The 17,969-nt window shown below is 34.2% G+C and overlaps 1 protein-coding gene across 5 annotated transcripts in view; it reads right to left on the reverse strand.

Moving 5' to 3' along the window:
• Nucleotides 1–17,969, reverse strand: part of ARL15 (ADP ribosylation factor like GTPase 15) — a 427,836-nt gene that overhangs the window by 217,420 nt on the left and 192,447 nt on the right. For all 5 annotated transcript variants that reach the window (XM_054489653.2, XM_063664814.1, XM_063664816.1 and 2 more), the window contains one exon: nt 15,996–16,204. In XM_054489653.2, the coding sequence (XP_054345628.1) occupies nt 15,996–16,204 (209 nt within the window). The remainder of the gene's footprint in view (nt 1–15,995; nt 16,205–17,969) is intronic.

The raw sequence follows: 17,969 nt of genomic DNA on the forward strand, positions 1-17,969 counted from the left end.
CTCGGGAGGCTGAGGCAGGAGAATCACTTGAAGCTGGTAGGCAGAGGCTGCAGTGAGCCGAGATCACATCACTGCACTCCAGCCTGGTGACAGAGTGAGACTTCATCTCAGAAAACAAACACACACACAAAAAACTTATGTCTGCCACAACCAGCCAATAACATTGCCATTTGTTTAGGCTTCCATTTTTACCTCGAACACAAAGTTTTAGATTCTCTCTGTATCTTAACTAAAATCAAGAAGCTGGCACTACCAAATGTTATTTAATTCTATAGGGAGATGGCTTTTAATTGGCTAGTCTTACAAAAATAGTAGTCAAATAAAAGCATAATTGTGATCAATAACTGTAAAATAGTTTGTAGTATATAAATTCCAAAATTCTTTTGAATATGAAGAAAATTTTACATTCAAGTAGATCACTTTTAGGTTCCTATAATACCATTTAAGCTTGGTAACATGCTACCAGAACTTGGTTACTTTTTGGTAAGCCATCTTTTTCATCTAAAAGGAGTAAAAGAGGAATAAGATGTAAAATATACTCATTTAAGCTTAAGGTGGAGGAAGGAAGAACTTTAAAACCTAATTTGGTTTGACCAATTAACATTCTGATTGTACTCTACAGGGAGAGCACACAAAGTGTATACATGCACACACAGACATCAGTGCTGATGTACAGGGACAAATTTAAGAGCTACCTTCCATTATGAGGACATAAATTCACAAACACACTCCTACAGCATTTCCAAATGGAAAGCATGGGCACCTCATTAGGGGTCGAACATAGGACATAAAAAAGTACAACGACCTTGCTGGGTTTGGCTTCTCTTTCACATCCAAGTTCCTTGTAAAACAGGCCAACCATGAGAGGATGTTTAAAACTTGTAGCATTAAAAAAGAATCTAGGGTCATATAATTATTTCATAAATATATGTAAGACTGAGGAAAGTTGGATGCTCCCCTGTTTGCTGCAATTCAAAGGTAAGTGAAAACCAACTTTGGAATTAATAGCTTTCAGAGATCTGAAATCTTTCTAATACCAGGATTTTCAATGCTGCAATTTAACGACAACCCTGCTGTTGGCCTTTTCTGACCTGTTGTGAAGTAAATCAGGCAAACTAATGTGGGCTAACAAGTCTTTTTCACACTGTTCGATCCCCCTGCTTCTCTTTTCTCCGCAGACATCGCCTTTCTCCCACTTTCTGTCTAGCCATCCTCCGTCAAAGCACACAAAATGGCCACTGTAACCCTGCATCACTGCTCATTAGATCACAGGTTAGTCAAGTGGAACTGCCCGGGGTTCCCAAAGGAGAGCTATACTTCAAAAATCTGTCCATGTCAAATGAAGAAAAAAACCCTGAGCGTGGGGTCACCCAGATCAATGATCAAAAGAAACTGAGAATGAAGGGGGAAAAAAGCACACCCTCGTTTTTGTTAAAAACACACAGGTCTGATTTATTATAAGGAATACAGAGATACGATGGGGTTTCCTCCTCTTCTGCCCTGTTTTCATTTTTTAACTAAGTAATTTGTTTTAATCAGGTCCTGTTGGTTGTTAAACTTCAGACTTTGGAAAGTCTACAACTAATCCTTAAAATTTCCCCCAAAGAAAACCCATTCTAGGAAATGCAGTTTTAAGGAGGACTCCTAAATGTTTCCAAAAACACTTGAAAAGCAATAAAAGTAGTACAAAGTAATCCATCTTTAATGCTTGAGAAGATTCCATTTAAATATGAGAGCAAGAGTTGGTGCGACATACACTTTAATACGCTTTAAAATAATCCGAGTAACCTCTTGAGCCTTCAAAGAGGAGAAACAACAATCTGTCAATCACGTTAGGGGCACACACAAGTGACATGCTATAAAAAGGCAGCTTTCTGGATTTTGGTGAGGCTGCAAAGATATGCAGGTAGGCCTATACCTTGTTTAATCATCTCCCTCATTTCTTCTGTTATTCAAAGTATAACATTCTATATTTGCATTTGTACTTTTTGAAAAAATAACACTACTAATATAACACTACAGAAACTTGACATATTAAAAATGAGGGCAGAATGATATATCTGGAACATCTTAAAGAACAAGACTTGGTGTCAAATTTCACAAGTGAAAATCACCAAAAGATTTGGTTTTCCTGGTTTCCTCATAACTAGAAAGAAAAGTACATTTTATTGGCTAATGATTAAAAAAAAATTTCTGCCCGGAATACCACATATATGAATGAAAGTAAAATAAGTTAACTGCTTATAATTTAACCTAACAAAAGTTGTAAGGGTTGTGTAAGGGCTTTATAGCTTTGCAGTATTTTCTTTTTTACATTTGGAATTTATTCTTTAAGTACCCTCAAAGGAATATAAATATATTCCTTTGTGACTGAATTAAATTTTTTTTGTTTGACTTTTGTGTATTTAAAAAGCACTCCCATGACACTTACTCTATACCAGACACTGATATAATTGCCTTATGGAACATTAACTCATTCAACCCTCAAAACAACCCTGTCAGGAGGAGGGGGAAGAAAGCAGGGAGCAACTGTTAATACTGAGTAAGACTCTCTATGTGCTATGCCCTCCTTTAATCCTCACCATTCACTACGAGGTAGGTTCTAGGATTAGCCCCATTTTACAGATGAGAAAACAGACTTTTAAGTTTTTGCCCAATATAATTTAGATGGTTAACAGTGAGAAGGATTTAAATCCAAAAGTTCTGACTTCCGAGTCTTACTGTTTGTCATCTCCAAACCAAAGTGCCAAGTTAAATATTCATCAAGTTAAACTTGGGTATGTCCTGTGACCCTGTAGCTGCAATTTTACATGTATTCACTTGAGAAATGCTTGCATATACAAGGAAACATGTACAAAGATATTTATCAACAGCTTTGTTTATAATCACAAAAAATCTAGAAATAATTTAAATATAAAGAAAACAGCAGAACATTTTTTAAAATGCTGTAAGGCATCACTTATATAAATTTTTATCACACAAACCATTATCGTATATTATTTAGAGACACACGCATATGTAGTCAAAGCATAGAAATGTACACTGGGAAAGATATACACCAACTTTAAGATATTTCTTGCTTCTGAAGGAGAAAGGATGCGAAAATGATGAGGAAGGGAAAGGAAGGGGCTTTAAATGCAGCTTTCATGATTTGGTTCTTTAAAGAAAAGATCTGAAACAAACATGATAAAATGTTAACATTTTATCATGGGTAACGGGTTGGATGGGTTTGTCTGATATTTTCTATGCTTATCTATATGTTTGAAATTTTTCATAAGAAACGCAGTATGACTGCTTAGATGTTTACCTCACGCAATCACAAATAAATTGTGAAATTACTGCACATGGTTCCTCTAAGTCCTCTCCCTCATTTGACTCAGTAAACTGCTAAAAATTCATACCTTGGTAACAAGTTAGAGATTAAACTATTCAAATTAATTTTCTTAAAAGTGTTTTAGAAGTACCATCTTTAAGAAAATCACTAAATTTGAAGGAATTTAATGAATTCAAATATGGACTATATTAATATATAGTCTATGTTTCATTTTGTTGCTAAAGAAAATTCATTAAGTTGGCATTTCTAACCTTTTGACATTCAAAGTTTAGTAATAAAGCAGCCTGGTTTCAGACTGAGAATTGTAAATTAGAGCTGAACAGGGCACTTGAGTAGAAAAGTGAACTACTTTTCACTGCATATACCTTTTTGTAAAATTGCACCACATGGCTTTATTAATCATTTAGGCTGATTATTAAAATAAGAATGAAGATTTAAAAATTATGTAGTATCACATGGGGATCCAAATGAAAATGATAGAAATACACTTTCTATAGAACCTTGGTTAGTCATACAATCTTAATTGACAGAGGATGGATCAAGCAATCTCAACTACAATTCTTTACAAATGTATGCATATTTGTAAACAAAATGAGTGAGAGAAGAATTGTTATTCTAAAAATAATTGTGGTGAAAGTAAACCCACACATTACAGCCACATCTCTTCCTTTAACATCTTAAAAATATGATATAACTAAATAATATATATTTTTCAGTTCAGCATTACCATGGCTAAAGAAACATATGACAAAATTTTGACTATCTGGAGTACAAATAAAAACAAATAATGAAAGAATTATAATTTTTGTATTCCATTTTTAACAGATGAAATTACAAAATTACAGATTCATACTGAGTGTTTTATAAAAAAGCAATGTCTAGGACCTAAAAGTCAGTCATTGCTTCAACAAAATATATTTTCTGCATCTACACTGCTAGAACTAATGTTCTAAATAATTGAAGGGCTACTACAACATTCAGAATTATTAAAGAAGACTGTATTTCCCTAGAGCAGAAAACTGTGCTAATACAGTTTAAAAGATTTAACAATATGAAAAGAAAACAAGGAGCTTCTCTGGTAAAGAAAAAAAGATAGCTATAGTGCTCAAAAACATTTCCATTAACAGTAACAGGCCATTCATTACTCAAGTAACCTGATGACCTCATGCTTTGCCTTAAAATCTATTTTCGTTTTTTCACTTAAAAAACGGACTTAATTTCCTTATTAACATAAAAGTCATTAAAAAGCCAGTGTTAAGAAAACAGAAAAATGTCCCAACTTATACTTAAAGAAAAACATCAAAGTTAATATGGAAAATTGGTATCCAAAATATGCAGAAACCTGTATTTCCATATTTATGGATGTCTACTTAAATAATTTACATATTAAACATTTAAATAATTCAAATATTTACACTTAACTCTCCAATAAATTTGACCAATACTATTTTATTTTTTGTTTTATTTTTTTTGAGACAGAGTCTCACTCTGTCACTTAGACTGGAGTGCAGTGATGTGATCTTGGCTCACTGCAACCTCTGCCTCCTGGGTTCAAGTAATTCTCGTGCTTCAGCCTTCCGAGTAGCTGGAATTAACAGGAGTGCACCACCACGCCCGGCTAATTTTTGTATTGTAGTAGAGAATGAGTTTCACCATGTTGGCCAGGCTTGTCTCAAACTCCTGGCTTCATGTGATCCACCCGCCTCGGCCTCTTAAACTGCTGGGATTACAGGTGTGAGCCACCATGTCTGGCCCAATAAATACCACTTTAAATGAAACTATATGAAAACTGAGTAAAATGTAAATCTTTATGTATAACAAGAAAGAAAGTGTTCTTTCTAAACAATTTGTGCCATGTTTTGGAAAATCAGGACATTTATCTGGACACAGTGATTTGCTTTCCCATAATAATAATAATAACAGCAGTAACAATACTGTTTTGTGCATATACATTGTACCTCCATCTCAAGATCTTCTTTGACCTATTTTTCGGGATCCCGCTAATGATTATTCAGTCTTCTCTTCAATGAAATATGCTAATGCATGATGAGAGAGTATCTTTCTTTTATAGCACAGTTAACAACTGTAATTCTTCAACCAGCTGTTCTCTAAGGATTCCCCTGACAAGCTCTTATTTTCATTGCATTATTTCTTTGTTCTCCTTGTCTAAACTGTACACAAGTTACCCAGATTTTCCACTCTGGCCCCTTTCAATAAAGAATTGCTTTGGCTTGACAAATAATTAGTCATAACCAGTATCAAAAAATAAATATTACAAATTCTACATGCTAAAATTATATTGTTCTATGTGACTTCTAAATTATTTAACAGTTCATATGTAGAACCTTCTTCCAATAAGGCTCCATTGGTTTAACTTCTCATTTATGAAAACAATCCCAGTTATTTTATGGAGCTAGTTACCATCTAAACATTATAGCCCCATAATCTTACGTCAGGTGTAGCATGAACTAAAAATCTATGTATACTCTGTTTAGGGCAACTGAATCCAGATACTTGAACATATTAAGATATAAGCCTAAATAAAAAAAAAATTAAACCCTAATTGACTCTTCTCCTTTGTAACCTAGTAAAAAACTTGTAAATTTTTTTTTGTTGTCAAATATTTATATGTGTGCCAATTTAGATCTTGGAATTTCTACTAAAGAAGGTAAGTACCACTTCACTATTAGATACTGTGATAACAAACACAGCAAAGACCATAACAGGCCCAGTCAGTTGAAAGCTATGTGGTACCTTCAAAATGAGATATTTTTCTTCATTAGACCTCTGTAGTATACCTTCTTATTGGTATTGAAGGTGTGCATCATATCTTCACTCAAAACTACTAGATAACGTTTTTTCATGATATAAATCCTCGAAGTGGTAATGTGACTATTGAAATAACACAGTCATGGCTGAATATAAAATTCTATATAAAGATATATTATTAAAGAAAAAGAATGAGAGATTGTAGATACCAATCAAAAAAAGTGAAAGGAGGTACTATAAACAAATTACTCAGGTTTGGATTAGTTGATTTCCGAGCCTATGTACACTGGAAGAGTGGCCACTTCTAAGTTGCATTCAGTCTATTATATGTACCATTGTACATGTCCAGTTCACTGTTTTCATCAAAGGCACATGCAATTCATAGGTAAGGAAAAAATAAATAAAGTGGCAAGGAGAAAAAGCCTGTTTCTAAGTAGGAGAGTATTCTATTCATCGCAAAAGATGAAAGCAGGTATCTCTTATTACATGTTTTTGTTCTCAGAGGAACAAGGCCAAAAATATGTGATTTTCGTATTTGTGTTAACACAGCAGAACTTTTCAAAGTCACTGCCAGAAATGGACCAGCTTTCTTACCTGTTTTTTCCATGCTTTAAGTTAAGGATGTCTGCCTCATTATGAACATTGCTGGTTCCCCCAGACTTCTGTAGTCTGGCTTTGCTGTGATTACTGGTCAAAACCTTTAATTACAGTATATAGTTTGTGCAGCTGCCTGGAAATTGGTCTCAGGGTCAGTGGCTCTTCCCGTTCCCCTCTTTCCATTCTTTTGAAGCAATATTGCTGAACTGAAGGCATTGTTCCAGCTTTCTGGTGTGCTCTGTCTGCTGCACATTATGAATAGCTTTGCAATCACTCTAGCAATTGGTTCTTCAACTGCCTTTAGGTTGTCAATTGTAATTCATTGGCTTCAGGCACCTTTTCTCTTTTCATTCTCTTGAGGTCTTTTATTACTTAATTTGCAATAATATTAGGGAATGTCTTCTTCAGACATGTCACTAATGCCTTACTGATTATGGGGCTGGGGGTACATTTGACTTTCATACATTCGCCTGTTAAAATGTTTCAATATTTCCTTCATCTCTGTGACTTGTGATGCCAATATTTGCAGCACCTTGCAAAGAAGTTTGCTCAATGCTGAAGTCTTCTCTCTAAAGAATAATCTAAAGATTCCTCCTTAAGATATTCTCATTGGGGTTAATTTATATAATTAGTTATAGTTATTTTTATAACTTCCCAAAGATATGATTTCTCATTTTTATAATAAGAACTAAGATTTCATATTTTCTTCCCATATTATGCTCTATTCTTTTTTAACATATAAAAATTATAATTTTAAGCTCCACACAACTCAGAGATAGTGAAGTAGAAATCAATGGCTATGTTTTCAGAACCTTTTAAGAAGACCTGTATTTGCTTCTTAGACATATTTTTAGAGATTATATAAGAAAACATTAAAACTATTCAAAATGAATGACAATGCTTCTGCATTACAGAATCAAGAGGAAGTTTTGCTTCTGTTTTCTCAGGGGAAGGAATAAACAAATATATCTCTTGCTCCATTTAGAAAAAAAGTAAACCATTTGTGCATTATGTCTCAAATCCTTAGTTCTGGATAAAATCCAACAGATTAACCCTTCTCATTAGTCTCCGCCATCTCAGAGCAACCAAGGGTATTTTAAAGCAGACACTATGTAATAATAATAATGATAATAATTATCATAATGATAATAACTAACGCTTATTGTGCTTTTTATCTTCAAAGTACCTTACTGACATTAACTATGTGTCTATTTTCAAATTAATTTACCTCGACAAATGTTTTATTAACTTTGTAAGCTATGGAATGTGTAGTAACTGAGTTCTCTTTTGCAAATAAAAAAATAAATGAAAGGAACTAAGAGACAAGGAAAGGGTACCTTAAACTTTTGCCTCAAATCAGCCATTGCCTTTGTTGAATGAGGATTAATGAAATGCTAATTTTTATAAAATGTAATGTTAACATACAGATCTAAAGTGTGAAGATCACCACTACAACAACACAAATACATACTACCTCAAAAAGATTAGAAAGTAGCCAAATAATATTGTTTGGATAAAATCAGTCTCTAACTTTACTAGTTATGATTCATTATAAAATATTTAAATATGCATACAAAATATTAAATATAAGAATTTTTAAAAATCCTTCTAAGTTTCACTTACGTAATAAATGATTTTATTAATTAAAAGGCTACTTTTTTTTAATTTGTTTGTTTTTTGAGACAGAGCTGCACTCTGTCACCCAGGCTATAATGCAGTTGTGTGATCTTGGCTCACTGCAGTCTCCACCTCTCGAGTTCAAGCAATTCTCCTGCCTCAGCCTCCCAAGTAGCTGGGACTACAGGGGCGTGCCACCATGCCCAGCTAATTTTTCTCTTTTTAGTAGAGACAGAGTTTCACTATGTCGGTCAGGCTGGTCTCGAACTCCTGACCTCAAGTGATTTGCCTGCCTCGGCCTCATTTGTTTTTAATAAATTGAATTCATCACTTTAAAACCATGTCATTATGTTCCCTTAGAGCTTCATTATGTACCAGTCTCTATGTGATAAATCTAAACAGGAAAAAATAGATTTTGATGCTAGCAAACAAAATAAGCTCTATAAGATAAATATAGGCAATTATTTAAAAATGTATTAAAAGAATATCATTTGGTCAAGATGTCCAGCCAATTTCTATGAGGGATTTTGGAAAGAGAATAGTACCCTGATATGGTGTTAAACAAAGTCCACAAATAGACAAACACAAATGTAGAAACAAAATCAAACATTTGTAAATATGATAATTAACAAGTTGAATCTTTTTAAAACTATGTATTAACATGATTAGAGTGGTGAGAATTCGAGGAAGATGTGGTTTGTAAGCAATATTAACAGGTCAGGTTTGATGTTTCAGGAAAATAAAAATTTTTATATTCAAGGATAAAAATAGATGCATTGGCTTGCGTAAAGAGAGAGTAAGGAAATCTGGATAAAGTTGATGGTATGAAGCCAGTAAGAAAGGATGTATGGTAAGATATGGAGTTAGTCACTCTTTCAAACAAAATACAGTTATCCCTTGGTATCTTTTGAGGATGGGTTCCAGAATCTCCCATGGATACCAAAATATGAGATGCATAAATCCCTGATATTAAATGGAGCAGTATTATCATATAACCTATGCACATCCTCCCATATACTTTAAATCATCTCTAGATTACTTATAATACCTAATAATGTAAATGCTATGTATATAGTTGTTATACTGTATTATTTAGGGAATATTGACAAATAGACTGTACATGTTGAATTCAGAGAATGGTGTTTTTCCCCGAATATTTTCAACTGGTGGTTGGTTGAATACATGAATGCAGAATTCACAGATATGGAGGGTTGACTGTTTATTGACCACAGAGACATAAACAAGCCGTAATTCCTGTCCTGCAACAAACTTACAACCTTAAGGAGTAGACAGAAAAGTTATAAGCAAAATTCTAATATTATGATTTGGATAAGCGCAGGTTGCCAAGGGAAATCAGATGAGAGAGCCCAACTCAGGCATGGGCATTCAAGACTACTTCCTGATGTAATACATAATCTTGAGGGGGTTGTATTAGTCCATTTTTACACTGCCAATAAAGACATACTCAAGACTGGGAGGAAAGAGAGGTTTAACTGAACTTACAGTTCCACATGGCTGGGGAAGCCTCAGAATCACGGTGGGAGGTGAAAGGTACTTCTTCCATGGTGGTGACAAGAGAAAAATGAAGAAGGAGCAAAAGCGGAACCCCTGATAAATCCATCAGATCTCGTGAGACTTACTCACTATCACGAGAATACCACAGGAAAGACTGGCCCCCACGATTCAATTGCCTCCTCCTGGCTCCCTCCCACAACACGTGAGAATTCTAGGAGATACAATTCAAGTTGAGATTTAGGTAGGGGCACAGCTAAACCATATCAGGGGTTTTCCTAGTGAATTAGGAATAGTGAGTGGTAGATAAGCATAAGTGAGTGAAGAAAAAGGAATCCGATGCACATTAACATAGATCTGTGGAATTACATTCCATTCCAGAAGGGATTAAAAGATTATTAATATTAGAAGGTTTTAAAATATGGTTATCATGAAACATCGATAGGAAGTTTGCTTGTTCTGCTCTGTGTTGAAAAATAGTGAGAAAAGAGGAGATCTGGGGGTGTAAACTATTAGGAAACTCTGAGAAGCACTGCAGAGGCAGAAGTGGGAGAAGGAGACTGTGAAAAGTCTAGATGAGGAGAATAAAAAAGAGTGAGAATTGAAAGAGGCTTCAAAATGTTCACTTTACATAAAATGAAGATATGTATGTAACTGAAGAAAGGAAGATAGTGGAAAGGAATGGGGGTTTTAAAAGAGAACATAATAAATTACTTTTTGTATATACATTGACATATTTTGAGATGTATTATTACCCTCATCTAAATAATTTGCTTGATAAAATGGACCTTTCTTATATAACGTATTTGTTCATGGAAATTTTGGTGGACAAGGCACACTTTAATCATATTGCTTGGTAGATGCAAGAAACACAGGTATACAGAGGAAAAAATAGTGAGATCAAGGTGGATAGACATAGAATCAAAAAAATCAGGTATACAAAATTAATTTTCTCAAAGAATGCATATAGAAATAAATGAATGAATGTATAATAAATAAAATATTCTGGCTGTTTTAGTACTTTCAGCTTAAAAGTTGCTCTTCAAAATACACTTAAAATAATGACATTCTTATACCTAATGAAATGATTGCTAATTCAGAAATATTTATTTCTCTTGATAAATATTTTCAAGAGATAGCTGAGTCATTCAGTGGAAAATTGACTTCCAAACCCTCTCATTGTTTCCTCAATATTTAATTGTAACAGCGTGCAGTACATCTGTAAGGAATGAACAAAAAACAGTTTGTATCTCTCATATCATTTTAGAATAAGTACACGTCCCATAGGGGAATTTTCAAACTGCTCACACCATAGGTATGTACACTGCTCCATGTGAAATCAAATCAGTATTCTAAAATGCTGCCAAGAGGCAGGTCAAGATACTTGGAAAACTCTTAAGATTTAAAGTATATGACACTTTCCAATGATTGTTTTACAAACACATTTTTCTACACATACACAAAGTTTTATTAAATTAAGCTAAGTATTTTACACGATTTAAACACTGCTTCGCATTTTTCAATAAAAGATTTGTCACATGAAGTCAGAGAAGATACTCAGTACTCCATAAAGTTACCAAAAAAGAAATGATCTGTTATCAAGCAATATAAATATAAAATAATTTAAACTATAGTTTATTATCTAGAGACACAGATTGCCCAAGAATTTCAGTCTTTCAAAACTCTGTCTGATCCTTTGTAGAAAGGAAAAACAAAAAGTACACAATGTAGAACTAATCATCTATAAATAAGTAGTTATAATTAAATGTGATAAATACCATAGAAACATACTAGCACCCTCTTACAGAAGATGTCTAATACTAAAAAGTGAAAATTAAATAAACTCTTCATGGCACAGAGTAATGAATGCATTGTTCAAAAAAATCTGAATATTTATAACCAAAATAAAACATGGTCTAAAAAACCAGTAATGTTTATATCATTACAAAAATACTTGCAAATACTTTTCTCGCATTTGTATTTTGTTTTTCAAACATAACACGAAGTTCTATGCACGTCATAATAACCAACTGAATTAAAATTGCATAAAAATTGAGAAATGGCCTGATCACAAATTTTAACTTTAATGTTGACACCCTAATTTAGAAGCTGTATTTTCCTGTGTTAATGAGCCATGGAACAAATAGAGTCATTCAACCTTATAATTCTGCTTCAAAACTCTGTTTCACAGTCTTCATATTTCTCAATTAGTATTTGCTTTAATAGAAAATATTCAACAAATAGTTAACACTGTACTTTTGATATACTATTTCTGAAAAAGTTAAATACTTTTGGATTAAGGATATAGACAAACATCAAATCAGATGACACTGCTAGAAAATATAGACTGTTTCATGTTAACAAAACATGTCCTTTTATAAGACACAACGTCAAGTAAAATGAAAATAAGATTTTAAAAACCAGGAGGCAAAAGAATCACAATCAGCAACTGTGTAGAAGGAAAATAGGATTACATTTATTGGCTACTATATCAACTTAACTTAATAGATCATAAAATCCTCCTGATCTATTAAATAACTTCAGAACTGAAGTATGCTCTCCTATGGGAGTTGTAAAACAAATTAGATACAATTACAATTCAATACAAATGAGAAACCAACCTATTTACCCTTAAGATTTCTCTCATTTTATAGCTTTATCATTTAAATTAGATCAGAATTTTCCCTATGTACCAAGTGGGCCACTTGACATAATAATAAATTTTTCTCGAATGCTTTCTATAGAGAAAAATAGTTGATATGAGTAAATTCTGGAATTCACCTCCCCAAAGTGAATACAACAAACATCTGTTGCAAGAATTGCTTGGCTTTCAGACAGTATGTAAAGGGTGTTCTTTTTCCTAGTGTTTTGCTGTTGTTGTTTTTTTCTTTAAGCTTGTTTAAAAATACATGTTTTCACTATCAGCTCTCAAGACATAAAATCTTAAAATTCTGGTAAGTTAAACCCAGGTCATTACCAGGTATATTACAGAAAGAAAAAATATGTAATGTACAAGACTCCACTTGCTTCTGAAAGGGCAAGAAAATAATTGGGCATGTTGCCCTCTGTCTGTGGGTTACATAGTAATTTTAACCATTGTCTTCATTTCTTAATTCAGTGCTCCACACAAACATAGCAACACTCATAGTAGGGGAAGGGACTACATATATAACTTCCTTATGATTTTTATTCTCTTTGGAGTCCCACTGATAATTCAACTTTCTCTTTTGAATTTCACCGGCTTCTCCCCACTTCTACAGTCAACAGTATCCAGACATGCTCATCAAGCAATAGTGTGTTTGTAAAGTTTCACTCCAGTGACAGGATAAATTATTGCACATTTTCTGCATTAAACATAAAACGTAATAATTTCAGTGGAGTGAGAAGAAGAATCAATAGCCTTTATGACTGATTATCTTTTCTAACTGAATCAAACTTTAGTGCTTTTTGGTAAATTGAATGCATCTTCCTTGATTCTGACAGATCAGAATTTTGCCTAAAATTCACAAGTATTTTGCAGATTAAAATACCATCTTTTTAGCATTGGGAGATTCCATAAAACATACACAAATTAGCAGGTGCAAATGAGTAAGAATGCTTATCAGCAATAGGGCACAGGATGTGCAACACCTTTAAGAAAGAGAGAATAAAAAGACGACAGTTATCTAAATATATTTCTAGTAACACATGACTTTGCTCACTTTTCAATCTTCTGTTGCCTCTTCTATAACACCAATGCCTGCTCCCAACAATTTTAAAGTTATTGTTTACAAAATGTTTAAGATTCAGTTCCACAACTCCATTTTTATGCTAACAATAAGGTACTGATTTAATTCTTAAAACATTCCTGAGAGCATTTCAACAAGGCATATTAATACACTACACAGAGAAACTTCTTTGTCACCAACAAATGGGAAAAATCTAGGATGTATCCTTTTCTTTTTAGGCCAGACCCAAAGTAAGTATAACCATGTCACTGTGCTTCCATAAACTTCAAGACCTATAATGGAATGAGCCCATGTATCTCCCATTAAAGCAGTCTAAAGTGTAGACACACACCTGTATGGTATGTGTTTATTTAATCATGGGGAAAAATGCTTCACTTAAAGCAGTCCCCATATTGGTATTACGCAAATTCCATTACAAGCAAAAGTTTTGAGAAAAGTAAATTTAAAATGGATACAAATAAAAAGGAAACTCAAAGCCACATATGCTCCAGTATACACAAGTTTAGAATCATTTTCAGACCATATCTATGACAACGCTACATTTATAACCATCAGTCTTACTGAAAGATGAATCACAAAAAGAAGGAAAAAGATATTTGCTCTTTACCTAGGAAAGATAGCCAGCCAACACACACACGGAATACTCAGAAGCAATTAATTGCTAAAAGCTTCCTTTATTCAATGTGATCATCTTTCATTCCTATGGAGGGTAACCATAAGTCATATGTTAGGTTTAAAGATACATTACTTTCAATTATATGATGTCTAAGGAAAACAGATACACAGGTTCATAACTTTAAAAGCAGAAAGAAAAGAAAATCTTTTTTCAGATATTGCAAATAACTTGAATAAAGTTATCTGAAGTTAAAATGGCACTTATATCTATGTTTTATCAATGTGTATATGTATTATGTATATATTACATACACACATTATACTGTCTACATGTAGTAGTACACACATACATATTACTAGATTTTTTAGAATGAATAGCTGAATAACAATGCATTCTCAGCAAACGACCTTATGATCATAAACTACCCTTCATTACGTACTATTATATCTACTCTATAGGCAGAAAAACTGATGCTGAGAAGTTAAAAGATTTACAAACTAAGGTCTTAAAAGCACATTAGGAGACATCATCATTATAATGCTGAAGATCTTCACATTAATGACTTTCTGAATAGATTTTTATTGCTATTTTTTACTTAATTACTTAATATTATCTATAAGGTATTTTTAAAATTCTATTCTTTAAAAGGTGCTACGTACTTAATGCTGAATGAGGCAACTAAAGTGAGATATGAGCTCTGTCTGTTGAATAATAGGTCCTTGCCTTTCTTTTTTTTTTTTTTTTTTTTTTACTGTGTTTCTAAAATTTGAATAAAAACTCTATTTATATGGTTCTTCTACTTAGGTGTTTAAACTTCAAAGTAAATTATCCAAATTAATCCTATTAACTTATCATAATAAATTGCATTATTCTCATTTTAGAGGTGAGAAGCCAGGCACAGGAATAGGCTATCTGCCGTGGGTCACACACTAAGTGTGAGGGAGGTCTGGAGTTAGAACATGTTATGTCCTTGGCTCCTCATTTACTTTTCAGGCTGAAGGGCAAGATTGTTCATATTAATCATCTCATTCCAAAATCACTTGAGGAAGCACGCAATTTTCTGAAGGAGAGGGGAAATCATATCCTGAAAGTTACAAGTATAAAGGAATACATCAAGAGTTTTGATTTCACTGTACTTACGTTATAATTCACTATAATTTAAGTTTTAAAAATTATTCACGTATCTCATTACTGTAGTACCATGAATCAGAAGCTCTGTTGGCTGAGGCTCTATTTGCCCAGAATTAGTCTCATGCTTTTATAGGAGAGATACAAGCTAAGAAATAAAATTAAATGAGGAAGATAAACATTGGTTCCATGTTAAAATGTATTTGATGGCATGGAATTTGCAAGACAAGACATCAATTTTCAGCCTAGCAGATTACAGAATAGGATCCATTAATCCTAGTCAACATTGAACACTTCAGAGGAACAAGAACATGACATCTGAAGGTGAGTAATGCATGGAAATACTCATGACATGTTCCTAGAAAAGCTGAAGAAGAGAACGAACTAAGTCCACAGGTTAAAACACTAAATAACCAGGTCTTTAGCCCCTCAAAATAGATGAAAAATATAACCAGAAACATCTTTTAACCATTGCTAAATAGCTAGACAACTCTATGCTCTCCAAGTAGGGTTAGGTATGTAAACAAGTGCTAACAGATTGATATAGGCTTTCTGCTTCCTCTGAAAACTAAGGTTTCATGCTGAAAGCAGCATAACCAGCACATTCCTAATTATACGCATTTTTCCAGGTTCCAACGTGGCAGCAAAAGTACAAGCAAGGAAGACAAAGAGTTGTCATGTTAATGAGACATACCTCTTGTACTGAGCGAGCTGCTGGCTTGTCTTGATGATTGGCCAATATTAAAAAGGGTAAAGTGCATAACTGTGGATGCTGAAGAGCTGAGTGCAGCTCATTTCTAGCAGCTTCTAAATCATCCTCTGAAGAGGCACTGTCTAATACAAATATTACCCCTTGAGATCCTTGGTAGTAGCGGCTCCAGTATTTCCGGATATTATCGGCCCCTGTCAAAAACAAAACAAATTTTCGTTTTAAAAAGAGCTTTCAGCAACAGTAATTCCTACTGGAAATCAATGTATCTTTTAAAAATTAAGTGCTAAACTCTGTGGTATGGATTAGAACAGGAATTTAGAAAAGGCAGAGATCACAGTGGATGGGAACAAAGAAGGCAGTAGAGCCAACAGGTAGATTTGGCCTTGAAGGAAGACACAAAATCTAAGCCATTCTTAATGACTTTTATATAAAAATGTGTGTGAGAGAACCAGGATAAATACTTCCTAGACTTAAACTCAAAAGGATATTTTCAGACTTTAATACTCTCAAATGAACTACACTCACTACAAATTGAGACTGAACCTGCCTCAGAGAACTGCATGGCCTAGACATCCACCAAGGCTTCTTTCCAAACCATTAACATTAGCTTGGTGATACTTTTTAACGGAACTGCTTGCTGATCAGGACAGCCTTGTTTAATTTCACCTAGAGAGTTATTAGCACAATAGCTCTACGTGTCAAAGTGCTAAAGTTTGTGAAAAACTAAAATCATGGCCTTTGATACAATTATATGATTCTGTTTGGCTTCGTAACCCATGAGGAAAAATAACAGATGACTTATGGTCTCAATGAGATAAGATGTTTATTAAAAAAACAAACAAACAAAAAAAAAACATATGGAGAGGCTGGGCGCGGTGGTTCACACCTGTAATCTCAGCACTTTGGGAGGCCAAGGCAGGTGAATCACCTGAGGTCAGGAGTTCAAGACCAGCCTGGCCAACACAGTGAAACCCCATCTCCACTAAAAATACAAAAATTAGCCAGGCGTGGCGGCGGGTGCCTGTAATCCCAGCTACTTGGGAGGCTAAGGCTGAGGCAGGAGGATCGCTTGAACCCGGGAGGTGGAGGTTGCAGTGAGCCAAGATCGCGCCACTGCACTCCAGCCTGGGCAACACAGCAAGGCTCCATCTCAAGAAAAAAAAAAAAAAAAAGGCAACGACACCACATGGAGAGTCTCATCAGCCAAGGCATGTCATGTAGTATTCCTCTTTGTATTTCCATTATATAGCACAACATCTAACTCAAAGTTCAGTACTGGAATAATGAAAATTGAGGGAATGAGGGAGTAAAATTATATACTAATTAAGCTTTACAAATTTGAGACTAGAACAAACTCTAGAGATGATTTAGTCCAACTCTGTGAGGAAACTGAGGCAGAGAGAGGTAAAGTAAGTGATCCTTTGTCACGTATCTAATAAATCACAAAATTGGGATTTGCATGAGTTAGTAGACAACCTGCCCAGGGAAGGCACAGGCACTTCCCATTACATCATGGTGACTGCTTTCATTACTTTCATTCAAGAATAGGAGGAGCAATATATGTGCATGTGTAGGAAAGGGGTGCTACTGGTCATATAATGACAATTAGATTTCAAGGAATTTCACCAATTTATTGCATATGATCAAGTCCTAACCAGTTAATAACTGTATTTTAGTCATCCACTGAACATCTAGCTCCTATGTTTGACATATTATGTTATGTGTTAGGGAAACAGTGGGGACTGCAGTTTGGTGTGTCCTGGCTGGCAAGGGTCACCTGTTTGCTTCTCTTCCCAACTCTGCGCTCAGTGACATCCTGTTGGTAGCTTGAAATCAATCAGGGTGAAAGTACTGTCACTATGGAAATCAGCAAATCCTACATATCAAGTCCTTTCCTCTCCCAGAGAGCCAACACACTACTGATGACACTGAGCAGCTTATATTTTCTGGGAGAAA

The sequence above is a fragment of the Pongo pygmaeus genome, chromosome 4, assembly GCF_028885625.2.
Source record: "Pongo pygmaeus isolate AG05252 chromosome 4, NHGRI_mPonPyg2-v2.0_pri, whole genome shotgun sequence".
Taxonomy (NCBI): Eukaryota; Metazoa; Chordata; class Mammalia; order Primates; family Hominidae; genus Pongo; species Pongo pygmaeus.